We start from the raw sequence: 13,302 nt of genomic DNA, 5'->3' as shown, positions 1-13,302 counted from the left end.
AAAATTTGAATTTAATAAAAGTAACATAAAAAAACTCTACACCACAAAATTATTTAATATTAAAAAAAATTCTTAGGAAAAAGAGTAAGTAATTAACGAACTCTTAGGGCCGGTTTCACCAAAGTAGTTTAAGCAAATTAGGGCGCGGTTACACGGGACCCTGAACTACTTCAGGTGAACATGTTTAAGTAAACACGTTTACAAACGCGAAAGTGTACGGTTACACGGTAGTTGCTGAAAAGTGTGTTTAGCTCTAAAATCGATTGTCTACTGTCAACGAATGACTGTGTTGTTGATCTCTATTTTGTAATTGTATCCAGAAAACGCGGGATTTTCTCACTTGTATATACAGCATTATCAGCAGAAATGAAATGTGTTTACATATTGCTCAATATGTTTTTACAAATCGGGAATTCAAACAAAATGCACAGTAAAATTTTTAAACTTATTTTTTATTATTTTTTGAGCGAGAGTACCTATCTCAGTTTTAAGAAAATTAAGGTCAGGATCAATTTATATATATATATATATATATGTATATATTGACGCCGACCGCCAATGCTCCTCTGTCGCATAGACCGCTATGCCTCATCAACGTCTCGCAAAAGCGTGTGCACCGAACGCGCCCGTGCGCGCAGCAAAGTGCAGTTCGTGCGACGAGGCGAACGCCATACAACGAGTGCTACACCGGCGCAAGGATCCGGCCGGGTGTGGCATATCCTTCCGCCGCACTACAACAAATTGTTATAATTATGTTTTTCCACAGGATTTTATTAAACATTATTTTTTATTAATTAATAATTAAGTCTTTGCAAAATCATGTTTCAATGTGCGATTTGTCCCGAACCTGGCCGGTTCAGTTTCCCGCGAAATTCACACGTTTCCGCGGGAGGGCTGGCGGGGGAGGGGGGTCGCGCGCGGCGACACCGCTAGTGTCCTTCGAGAGCTCAACCAGGCCGGCAGCCTGCGCGCAACGCGGAACCTTCAACCTTTGCATTCACCGACATGTAGTTTTCCATAGTGTAATTTCTTTTCAACCTTTTGTACAGTTCCGCGGTCGGCCTAAATTTACCATGAGGTACTTAACTTAATTCAATCAGTGCTCCGAGATGAGTGTTTACGTCATACGTAAGTACTGTGGGGAGAGTATGTGTTTTTACGTCGGCGCTTCACGCCCAACCTAGCCTACAGGCTACTTAGTTTTGGCCCGCACGGGGCAGCCAGCAGGCGACACGTGCCATCCAACTTAATAACGATTCAGTCCCTGGGACACACCTAGACACCACGTAGAGTCGCCGGAGACACGGGCCTACGTGTTGCTAGCCCAGTTTATCAAGTGTAATGTGTTAGCGGAATAGTTGTTCGCCTAAGTGTAATTCGTCATGTCAGGGCTTATGTATCACCGTCGTACTGCAGTGCGCCACCAAACTTAATAACGATTCAGTCCCTGGGACACACCTAGTCACCACGTAGAGTCGCCGGAGACACGGGCCTACGTGTTGCTAGCCCAGTTTATCCAGAGCTAGGTATTAGTGTAGTGTATTGTGCTTCAAAATATCGTGTGCCATGTCAGAGTGTCTTTTGTAACTTTCGCGTCACGTATACGAGTCTGCCCCTCACGCGCATAAGAATCGTGAGCCGCCACTGAGGGAGTGAGCTGCGCGTGTGACTAGTCGCGTCGGGCAAACCGTTACGGCCAGAACGGGCAGCACCATGTATTGGGCTGTGCTGTATTAAATTCACCAACTATCTGAAGAGGTTTTGTGTTATTATTCAGGCGTCCCGAGTGGCCTCAACAGCTCGGGGGGCCCTACTGCGTTGACCCCTACCTCTAGCCACAAGGCCGAACCTTCCCTGAGATCACGAACTGAACAAAATCACGTCTAAATACTCAGAGGTAGCGGGGACGGCGTCAATATATATATATATATAAATTATGTTGATTTTTTTTGTTGCATTCGGTAAAATATTACTCGAACTTGTGCCAGAAACACTTTCCATCTAGAATTTCTGCAAAAGACTATATTCTAACCAGCCAATCAGAGGCTAATGTAGAAGATATGTCGATCTGAACTACTTTGCCAACCTGTTTAAGTTAAATGGGAAATGGCCTCGAACGAAACATGTTCAGACTGTGTGTAACCTAGTGATGGGTCGTTCGTTAACGATTCGTTCAAAAAGAACGAATCTTTGAGAGAACGAAATCTTGCGATTCGTTCGCGATGTAAAGAACCGGCTCTTTGAGAGCCGGTACCTTGAAAGATTCGGTAGAACGAAAATGCGGAGAGAACGAGAGAACCAACCGGCTCTTTGAGAGCCGGTACCTTGAAAGATTCGGAAGAACGAAAACGCGGAGAGAACGAGAGAACGAGATGAGAGAACCGGCCACGCGCCCGGTCTGATTCGTTCGTGAAATGATTCATGACGTCAGGAGTCTGAAGAATTAGTAATCACTGCGTGAGCATGTTCATAAGAGCAAACGATAACTGATCAAATAAAATAGGGTAACATGAAAAGTATCTATACCTGAAAATGTCAACTGTTAAGTAGTGGTTTAAAATTGCGTTTTCACATTCACATACACAAATTTGGAAAAAAAAAAAACCATGAATTAAAAATAACAGGGAAAGTAACTACAAATGTTCACACTTACCATTTAGGTGTTAATTAATGTACCTACTTCATTTTTCTCTCTTCATACTGAATCGCAGTAGTAGTATTTAATTTTTGTCTTTTTTTCTCAAAATGTGTTGGTCTACATGTAAACACTTTACTCTCTCTAGAGTGTAAATAGCCTGTATATTAATATTTGTAACTTAAAAAGTAATACAATATAAATAATCTTGTTTCATATACGCAACTGTGATTCACTGGCTACGAAAAGCAATGTTCAAGTACTAGCTATAATAGTGCGATTACAAATTAAAGTTAAGAAAGATCACTTTCGTACCTAACATTCTTAGATTTAATGCTCCCGTATTATATGGAATCACTGCATGAAGCATTTGCAGCGATCAACAGTCAATAATTTTATAACAGTCAGTATACAACTAGACGTTTGAAATTTCATTTACCCATGCAGAGTAGAAAAAGATAACCACCCACGCGATCCAGCCTCCTCTCGTTATCGGGTCACGCGATAACGAGGGGAGGCTGGAAGCAAACACGTAGCCAATACTCTAAAGGATGAACGAGTTACGACACCTGATAAAAGAGCCAGATCCTATTCACAGAAAAGAACGAAATGACCGAGATGAACGAATCGTTCTGAACGAATCTTTCACGGAACTGATCCGAAAGTACCGGTTCGGTCAAAAGAACCGTTCTGCCCATCACTAGTGTAACCGCACTCAACAGCTGAACATGTTCACCTGAAGTAGTTCAGACTCCCGTGTAACCGCGCCCTTAATCTCGTTTAGTTTCAATATAAACTCGTTTAGTCGATTGTGCGTTTCACCACATGCGTAATCTCGATTTTCCAGAGTAAAGCGAGATTTTATATTAACTGGCCAAGTTCTTCCAGTTTGCGCAGCTAATCTCGCTTAACGTATGTAAACAAATGGCTCGAGCAGCTTACAATGTTATATTTGAAGAAGATTCGGATGGAGATGATTTTATTCTTTTGCGTCGACCTCGTACAATTCGCGAAAGGAGTAATTATTTTGAAAACTATGATGAAGTGGACTTCAGAACCCATTTCCGTCTGTCGAAACAGTCTGCACATAGACTGATCTAACAAAACTGACTTCTCATGTGGCGAAAGATTTCGACTTATTTGTAGCTTTTCTTTAATTACAGCTGAAACTGCACCATTGCCAATCATGTTTATATGCGATATGACAATTTCCACGATATTACTAATTTTTCAAAAAAATAAAAAGTTTTTTTTTTTAGGTTAATGCGGCCACCATAAATTACGCTCGGCCAAAAGCTGCATCTACAAGAGGGGAAAAAAATACATATTCGGGTATCTCCGACAGATATTCGGGTATAATTTTTTTTTTTTTTAATTGTTGGAATGGTTAACGGCTTTCGCCCACAACCAGAACTAAATCATTCCAATCTTCTATCATTTCGTAGCAATCAAATCTCATACTGTAAATTTTAACACCCATGCCTTACCCGGGACTCGAACCCAGAACCCCTCGCACCGTAAGCCGGTGTGCATCCGACTACGCTACGGAGGTCGGCTATATTCGGGTATATTAGCTAGGTAATGGGTGTTTTTATGTGGAAGGCATTTATAAATCGAGTTTTAGAAATCTCGATTAATTTAAACTTGTGTAACGATGGTGAAACACACGTCGGAATTAAACTTACGATTATACTTAATCTAGTTTTGTAAATCTCGTTTTGTAACAAAATTAAACCTGCTTGGTGAAACCGGCCCTAAACACTTTAACCTATTACACTGCTCTCTAACTTGACTCTTTCAACTATCATCCATAGAGTAAATAAGAGTATACCAGAGTGGTAACAGCAATGTTACTCTTTGGGTGTTTATTTTTTTTGGGCCCTCTCCAGATGCACCAATAAAGGTAAAATAAATTCTCCCAAATACTACATATTACTGTTGGCATCACTGTCACACGAGACAGCGCTGCGCCGCTGCGGGAAGCCTACGATTCACTCGTCCTTCTGGACATACCCGAATACTTACATTGGCAACCCTTCTTTTCACAGACGAGAGAGCCAAACCCGAAGTTCCCGAAGTTCATGCTCGCATTTTTTTTCCCGTACCACAAAATGTGTATTTATTTGGGGGAAACCGTTTACATTATTTCACAGTATCTTTAATGTAGCTATCCTAACCAAATCAACCGTCCACAATGTTTTAAAGTATTTATAATGTAGCTAACCTAACCTAATTGACCATTAGTTATCATGAGATGTATATTTATTTACAATGAACAAAAAAAACCCAAGATGCACGATCGGGCGTTTGGCTCTCTCGTCTGTTGAAAGGCTTGCCAACGTGAGTATTCGGGATGTCCAGAAGAACGAGTGAATCGTAGGCTTTCCCTCCAGGGAACGTTTGAAGGTGGGTTTACGATTGAAAATTAAGAATTAAGACTTAAGACTTAAGGCTGGGTTCACAATTAAAAAAATTAAGCTAGTGCATAGCAAGCCATGCACACGACCTGTGCACACGACCTGTGCGAACTGCGAAATCGGTTCAATTGAATTCTTGCTGTTAGTTTCAGCGAATGAAATTTCGCGAACTATGCGACATCTGTTAACAGTGTTAGTAAATAAACATATTAACTTTCAAAATAATGATAATACGTACTATTATTATCTCGACATTTTCTTACCACAATATCTTTAATAAATATAAACAAATTTCTAGTCCCGCCAAAAAAGCACCCTGCTCTTCTCTCATTGGCTGTTGTGCCATGCGTACGCGACCGAAATAAAATATATTCATTTCACTCCTATGCGCACGACCTCGCTCCCATGCACACGACCAACTTTCTGCTATTGTGAATCGTTAGGTTAGGAAACATGGCGTTCATATCCTATGCACATGACTTACTGTTACTGTTATTTTTTCAATTGTGAAAGTCGTGTACTTACCATATGCCTCTATGTAAACTCAAGATGTAAACTAGTGGAATGGTTTATGATTGTCGTGTGTGAATTTTGACGGGTCGTGTGCGAACCATATGATGACTTAAGACTGAAGCTGGGTTTACGATTGATTTCCTTAAGAATTATAACTTATCATCGAGCACACGATTAAGTCAAAACTACATTTTCCAGTTTATGATTGACATAGAAGACATTAATTCTAACCAATCACAGCACAAAACACATGGTCAGCCATTGTTCGAAACGAAGCAGGTTTGAAATAGGTTATTGACAAATCGGATATCTATTTTTTGAAATGGATGATGATAACAAATGACAAATATACGAATTCTAACCCAAAATACTGCCTCGCTCGGTCCAATAATAAGACATAAACTTCCGGTTGAAAGGTTCCGGTTTGTTGTGATTGGTCGCTTCCCTTAATTCTTAACGAAAAATATAAAATATAGCCATTTCTGTTAAGTCTTAAGTCATCATATGGTTCACACACGACAATCATAAACCATTCCACTAGTTTACATGGAGTCATATGGTAAGTATCCGACTAAGTCTTAAGTCTTAATTCTTAATTTTCAATCGTAAACCCACCTTTAACAGAAATGGTTATATTTTTTTTATATTTTTCGTTAAGACTTAAGGGAAGCGACCAATCACAACAAACCGGAAGTTTATGTCTTATTATTGGACCGAACGAGGCAGTATTTTGGGTTAGAATTCGTATATTTGTCATTTGTAATCATCATCCATTTCGAAAAGTAGATATCCCATTTGTCAATAACCTATTTCAAACCTGCTTCTCCGTTTCGAACAATGGCCGACCATGTGTTTTGTGCTGTGCAGGGATGTTAGACAGTGGCTCAACGAACCTGGTACAGATGTCACTAAAAGCTGGTATCTGAAGAAGAAAAACTGGTACACTCCAAGATCTTACACTGACAAAGATCCTGTAGATTTTTTTTCATAGATTTTATATATATATATATATATATATATATATATATATATATATATATATGATATTTATATAAACTGCTTTAATACGATATATACTTTGGAAACATAAAAGGTTACACAATTGTCAACAAATAAAGTATGATAAGGTTGGTAACCTATTTTTTATTCAATCCGCACGCCATGACGGCAATACGGCATGGCGCTGTGATCAATTTCTACAGAACTAGCTTCTGAAATTATAAGATGGCCATAAAAACTTTAGCACCTAGTATGAATGGTTTCAATTAAATTAGCACTTAAAAATTTCTCTTAAAATGCAGTTTTATTAAACGTATACAGATGGAATTATTAAAACGCAACTATTCAAATTATTCGTCCACGCCTAATGTTAATTGGTAATGCATGGCGCATCGCGTATGGTCGATGTTCAAAGTTGGTATTTCTGCATACCAGCACAATTTATACTTGGTACATGGTACAAGACCCTGAAAAATGGTATGTGTACCAACAAGTTGGTACGTCTAACATCCCTGGTGCTGTGATTGGTTAGAATTAACGACTTCTATGTCAATCATAAACTGGAAAATGTAGTTTTGACTTAATCGTGTGCTCGATGTTAAGTTATAATTCTTAAGGAAATCAATCGTAAACCCAGGTTAAGAGCTACTATAGCTGCATGAATGGTGGGATATTCAAATTAAACTTTTAATATTACAATTTCAAAATTTCAAAATTACGAAAATGCAAATAATGTTATGAACTTAGAATAAACAAACATTAAAAAAAAAACGTTGATTTAAAATTTTGAAAATTGAAGCATTTTATTTAATTGTAAACAATGCTTTATTTTATTAATTTATTGATTTTGACTCTGGCTTTAATTATTAGCAGAAATTGGAAATAGCAGTGTATATAATTTTTTTTCTAGTGTTCAGTACTAGGGGTTATTTTATTTATTTAAGTTCTTTCTTGGATGATAGAACTAGACTTTTTTTTTTTAATTTATGAGGTCTAACAAATTTTTTGATGAACAATGGATGGTAACGTTAAAAGGTTAAAGTACTATGCAAAAAATTGAAATGAATTATATTCTACTGTGGAAGGTGGTCCTCAGGTTTTTAAATTTGTTAAGACATAAAGTGGTAAATATAAAATTCTTGTGATTAGAAACACTACCATATTACTATACGTATAATTTTAATTAAATTGCAATTTTAAAGGAAAATGCAAGATACCTACATGAAACAGTGAAGGGATAAACTAATAGCTTCTTATTGTATCCTTTAACTCAAAGAATTATTGAAACATGCATCTATAATAATAAAAAATATATTTTTCAATTCTCATAATAACGTTGCTTGAAAATCTACGGTAACATTGCCGTCGCCCGGGTTCTCGTGTTCGAGACTCGGCGGTGTTCCTAGCGGGAAGGCTGTTTTCTTGCGGAGAAACGTGTCCGGGAGGGCGCCAGGCTAACTCGGTGGTTAGCCACGAGGTGGGTCATGAGGTACGAATGCCCCTGCGTGGCCCACTAGGAACGGCGGCGGTGGTGGTGATGTTAGGGATCCCTAATGCCTGTTGCCCCACTGGCCCTACACAGTATAGTACGCTGATCCCTAACTGGGTTGGGGTGGTTCACAAATAACGTACATGGTTTTGCACTGTCGTTTACATGTCGCGCACGGAGTGTGTGGAGTGGACGTTTAATTAACGTTGGCAATTACACTTACAATTACAGTCACATGATTTCCCTACATTAAGTACACTATCATTATACACTGGGCGCTCTGACGTGCCGTTACTAAAATTACGTCCTCACGTCAGTCGAGGTTGAGGGAGAGAGTTTGATTGGAGTCAGCCAATCCCGTAATTTGCGAAAGGCGACGCGCGGGCCCACCGTCTAAGGCTGGGTTGCACAATCATGACTTGTAAAGTAAAGAATTTCTAGTTTTCTACATTTGCTTAAACTTTACTTTCCTGACTCTGCAGCAGCCCCTAAATGTTCATTCTATCACCTGTCCAAAAGCGTTTAACTTTGTCTGGAAAAAACTGTTGCTGTACCACGAAACAAGAGTATTATTAGTGTCTAAGAAATGTAATTATAATTTTTTTGCAAAATTTTTGTAGTGATCATTACTGTTATTCTGCAAAATTAATTGTTACAAGACTGTAACTTATGGTCACCAAATGTCTATTCACTATGAAACTTAAATTTTTTTTAAATATATGAAAGGCTCTACTAATAATGCACGAAAATAAACACAGTAATTACTAATTGAAAGTTTCAATATATAAGTTACACTATTATCAACACACATTCTCGTCCAAATGCAGAAATTAGACACATTAATTGATGCTGCGAGTGCAATCAACTGTAAGAATTGACAAATAATAAAGCTAGTGCATTCTGCTATGTTTTGCGATTTTTTTTTTAAGTAGGCCTAAATGCATTTAATGTACACTGATTTCTTTTCAAGAGTAAAATATTTAGCTTTTTAAGTATTAATTGTTAATATTCATAACTTCATCCCTATTGTATATTGCTAAGTTGAGTTGGAACTCAATCAAGAGACAATATCATCTCGAAAGATTAAAATCTTTTCAGGAGGAAATTTCTTCATGTGATGAGGCATTGTAGTGTAGTTATCAGTCTTTTCAAGATTATTTCTGTACTTACACTATTAAGTCATAGCTTCCTTTTAGCAATATCATAGCTACATAATCATAAAACCATAAAAGTATATTTCTCAAAAAATCCATTGCCACTCACAGAAAAATACACCAATGTTCACTTATAATGGTAATGTTTCATAGCCAGATAGTCAGGTCATATAAAAATTCTTCATTAAGATTATCTCAAGCTGTGATTACATTTTTCTTCTGCTCTTTGAGAGATAAATATCAGATATAAAATTATACTAACTTTCTACTAAATGATTCCCCACACAAAATAATAGACAACCATTATTTACTATTCACAAATGGAATTAATATTAAACAACCAACTTAGTAAGAAATAAAAGAAAAAATATATATATTTCATGAAATAAATTTTATCAATATTATTTTCATTTTAAGTAAGCTTCTTACTTTCAGTGAGTATTTTTACAGCTTTACAAAATCTGACATTCAATTGTAATATTTAAAAAAGTAAAATGTTTGAAACAATATTTATTAAAACACATGCCAAGTTAAACACTATCAGGAATATAATGTTTGTTCGTACACTGATAGTTTCCCACCTTTATATCAAAACCACACAACACGTTTCAGGGAATTTTATTTGTGCAAAACTTTGTTTTCTTTACAAACAGAAAATAAAACCCAAAATAATATTATATATCACCATTAAAGAGTTGCAGGAGCCAGTAAAGGTAGTTATGGTGGAGAGGGGTGATCCAAAAAAAATTAAAAAAAAATTCTGGAAATGCATTTTTTACTTCCTAACATTATTTATGATTAAGTTAACTACATAAAAATACTGTAAATAGGTGCATGGTTGGTTAGGTTGGATAGCTACATTTAAACTAATTAACCAAAAGTTCACACAATTGTATGATTCTTTAAATTTTTATAAAGTAGCCCAACCAACAGCATTTCAGTATTTTGTCAGACATGCCCCTCTCCACCAAAATAAACCATTAAAATAATAAAAAATTATTACAACATGAAACAAACAAAACACACTTATTTTAACGTGTAGTTGTACTCATCACTCAGGATATGGATGGTCTGTTTGTTATCTGTTTCTTGCTTTTGAAGTCCTTCATTTTTGCTGATTTTTAAACACTGTTTTGTACGTTGATAGATCGCAACCCTCCAGATAAAATCCTTATGTCATTTTTACATTGTGTGAATGCACATCTTGATGTCATCATAGAAAATATGCTACAGTAAATCACTTTTCTTGCAATTCATCTAACCTCATTGTTAATAGGTAGGTATTCAATGCCAAATTGAGGTTGTGTTGGCTGTAATCACACATATTTGGTCGCAGTAAATTAATAAAATCGAGATTAGAATTAATTTACATCCTACGCAACTTATAAAATCTAAATGTATAAACAAACATCACCGGCTCCAAATGGCGCGAAAAATATAAAACAAAACAAAGATGTGAGTTCAAAATAGGGCACAGCAGCGCGAGTAGCGGATGCGCAGTAAAGCTAAAGTGGTCTCAGATTGGTCCTATATAGCTTCCACCCCATGACCGCTCGCTCGTCTCAGGGGTCGGACGCAACTGCGCACCACGGGGTCTACAACATCTTGCCATCACTGTCTGTAACCGTCATAGTACAAGTTTCTTAATCCTTTTACATCGGCCCCATGGCTGGTCCCACTTTCGGTGCAGTTTGAAGGAACCCGCTGCATAACTTAATTCTATCGTTCAGAGTAATGCATCTTCAAGTTTAACTTTTCCTTCCTTTGTAGTTGACTAACCTAATCAACTTGGTATTACAGTTTTTCAAGTGTAACTACCCTAACATAGCCTCTACAGTATGGTTAATACTGATTAACTACTTGTTGATAGGCAATGTGTCTTAACAAAATAATCAAAAGACATTTCAGGTAATGGGGAAAAAAAAACCTGCTCTTTGTAATTTATTTTGTGGAAATGTCACTCTGCTTCAGGATAAGCTACTGTAAATATTAGTTTGATAAAAATATCATATTAACTACATAGTAAAAGAAAATTTTATGTTTAGAAGGTTTATAATAAGTTTGAACGAATCTGATAGTGTAGGCTATGTTAAGGAAGTTTTGAATTTTTTAAAACCCAATAGTTCATCTCATCAAAAATTAAGACAAATGTTTTAGATAGTGTTGAGTAAACGGACTTGATTGTATTACAATTTTATTTTGTTCTTCAACTCTTATGTCCACCCTCTGCAAATTATTGGTTGTATAAGAATTTATTTTTTCAACTAAAGTTTAACATTATCGTAAAAAAGTAAAAATAAGTAAGAATGTATACAATAGTGTACATGGTACGGAAGTTATTATTTTTCTATTCCAACCTCTGTTTTTTTTTCTACCCCTTGCAGTAATGGTTCGTCTTACCAAAAATTGTTTCAGGGAAAAGTTTTGGATACTGTTCGAAGATTAACAATAAATTACAACAGATTTAATAGTGAATAAGAATTTATTTGTCCTTTAATGCCATGTTTTTTTCCCCACCTCTCGCAGTTACAATTGGTCACATTAAAAATGTATTTTGAAAAATAATTTGGTATTGTTCTTACAGATGCAATATTTGTTTTATTAAAGACGTTACAGCAAAGTTTCTGTTTTTAAAAAAACCTTCCTTCCAGAAATCGTACCGTGGTGTGGCTACAGTAGGCAGTTTTTCCTTCAAATTATACCTTAAACCTTGCATTTGAAATAATTTATTGTCTCGCACTTAACCTTCGACAAATGTTCACGTCGCCTGAAGAGGTGTCCCTGAGGTGTCGTTCGTACATGTGCACCCGCAGGCTGCTCAGGTTCTTGAGCGAGCGCCCGCACTGGCCGCACTCGATCGGTCCGCTCGCCCGGCTGTGGGCGTCCCGCATGTGCACCTTCAGGTTGTACTTGTTGCTGAACCGGCGCCCGCAAGTCAGGCAGGCGTTTCCTGCCCCCAGAGAAGACGATCTCGCAACGAACCTCACTGCCACACACAAAACAAATCTGTTATTTTCTGCACTTTTTGGACATTCATTAACATGGAGGTAGTTCACTATACACAGCCCACTCAGCACGGTTCAAAATAACTGTAAACACGTTATCCATTTATCCTTGCATAAAAAATTTTTTTTAAGTTAAAACTTTTTTTTTTTTTGCAGTTGTATAACTTTGCTCGGGTAAACTGAAAAGTGAAACACCGTATGCTCTTTAAAAGCTACTTTATCAAAAATGTTCTTAATACTATCCTGACTTTACAAACGGTCACAGCATGACCACCAGAGAAAAATCAGCCACAGACAAGTTTAAACTTCAGAACTGGTTTTATCAGATCTCCAGTGAATTTACATTGGAGAAACTGGCAGGTCCCTTTCAACACAGATTTAAGAGCCCACAAGCAACTTAAAGAGAGTGAAACTCAAACGTGTAGTCTTGTCGAATATGTCTGGGACAACATTCATAAAATAATCTGGGACAATGCAACTCCATTCCTACAGGAAGAACACCCAAACACAAGGAAAGAAAAATAATCAACATTTATTGTCAGCAATAACAATGTTATCTGCCTCTTCTCAGACTTGGGCATAAATAGACATCCTAATGATCACACTGCATCAATATATTTACATGCATTTGTTATTCATACTTATCTCCAAAACTGCACATTCTCTTCCTTAACTCTGGTACGAATTTACGCACAGCTCCCCTTATTTGCAATGCCATGCTTCACCTGGCTTGAAGAGCTCTGGGTTCGTGGATATTGGGCTGCCGCTAACAAAGCAGCTCAACCCTCTGTCAGCCTCTCTTGATAAGGGTGGCTGACCATGGAGGTAGGAACCTTCAGGAGAGGGCATGCTGTGACATAGTTGAAGTCACTTTGTTACCTCGCCATCGCCATATTGCAACACCCAAAAAAATTGTGGAAATGTTGCTTGACCATGTCTGATGATAGTTAATAATATAACAAAGGTTGTAAACTGGGGTTTCCATCATCAAACACAGTCACTGCCATAAAATACAGTCCTTTAAAACTGTTTCCACAATGCAAACACCATACTTCAGCCAAGCTGTGGTCTGCGCCAAGTTTGCGCCAAT

At 37.3% G+C, this 13,302-nt stretch overlaps 2 protein-coding genes across 3 annotated transcripts in view; both read right to left on the bottom strand.

Annotated features, from left to right (window-relative positions):
• LOC134534025 (AP-5 complex subunit beta-1-like) overlaps positions 1-6,065 on the bottom strand; it is a 37,399-nt gene extending 31,334 nt beyond the window's left edge. The window contains exon 1 of the mRNA XM_063371967.1: positions 5,578-6,065. Coding sequence (XP_063228037.1) covers positions 5,578-5,580 — 3 coding nt within the window. The 5' untranslated portion in view covers positions 5,581-6,065. The remainder of the gene's footprint in view (positions 1-5,577) is intronic.
• A 5,605-nt stretch (positions 6,066-11,670) lies between these two features.
• The window catches only part of LOC134534020 (protein abrupt-like), a 354,312-nt gene continuing 352,680 nt past the window's right edge, over positions 11,671-13,302 (bottom strand). For both annotated transcript variants that reach the window (XM_063371961.1, XM_063371919.1), the window contains one exon: positions 11,671-12,193. In XM_063371961.1, coding sequence (XP_063228031.1) covers positions 12,191-12,193 — 3 coding nt within the window. In that variant the 3' untranslated portion in view covers positions 11,671-12,190. The remainder of the gene's footprint in view (positions 12,194-13,302) is intronic.

The sequence above is a fragment of the Bacillus rossius genome, chromosome 7 (genome assembly GCF_032445375.1).
Source record: "Bacillus rossius redtenbacheri isolate Brsri chromosome 7, Brsri_v3, whole genome shotgun sequence".
Taxonomy (NCBI): domain Eukaryota; kingdom Metazoa; phylum Arthropoda; class Insecta; order Phasmatodea; family Bacillidae; genus Bacillus; species Bacillus rossius.
This window is presented reverse-complemented; position numbering and strand designations above follow the sequence as displayed.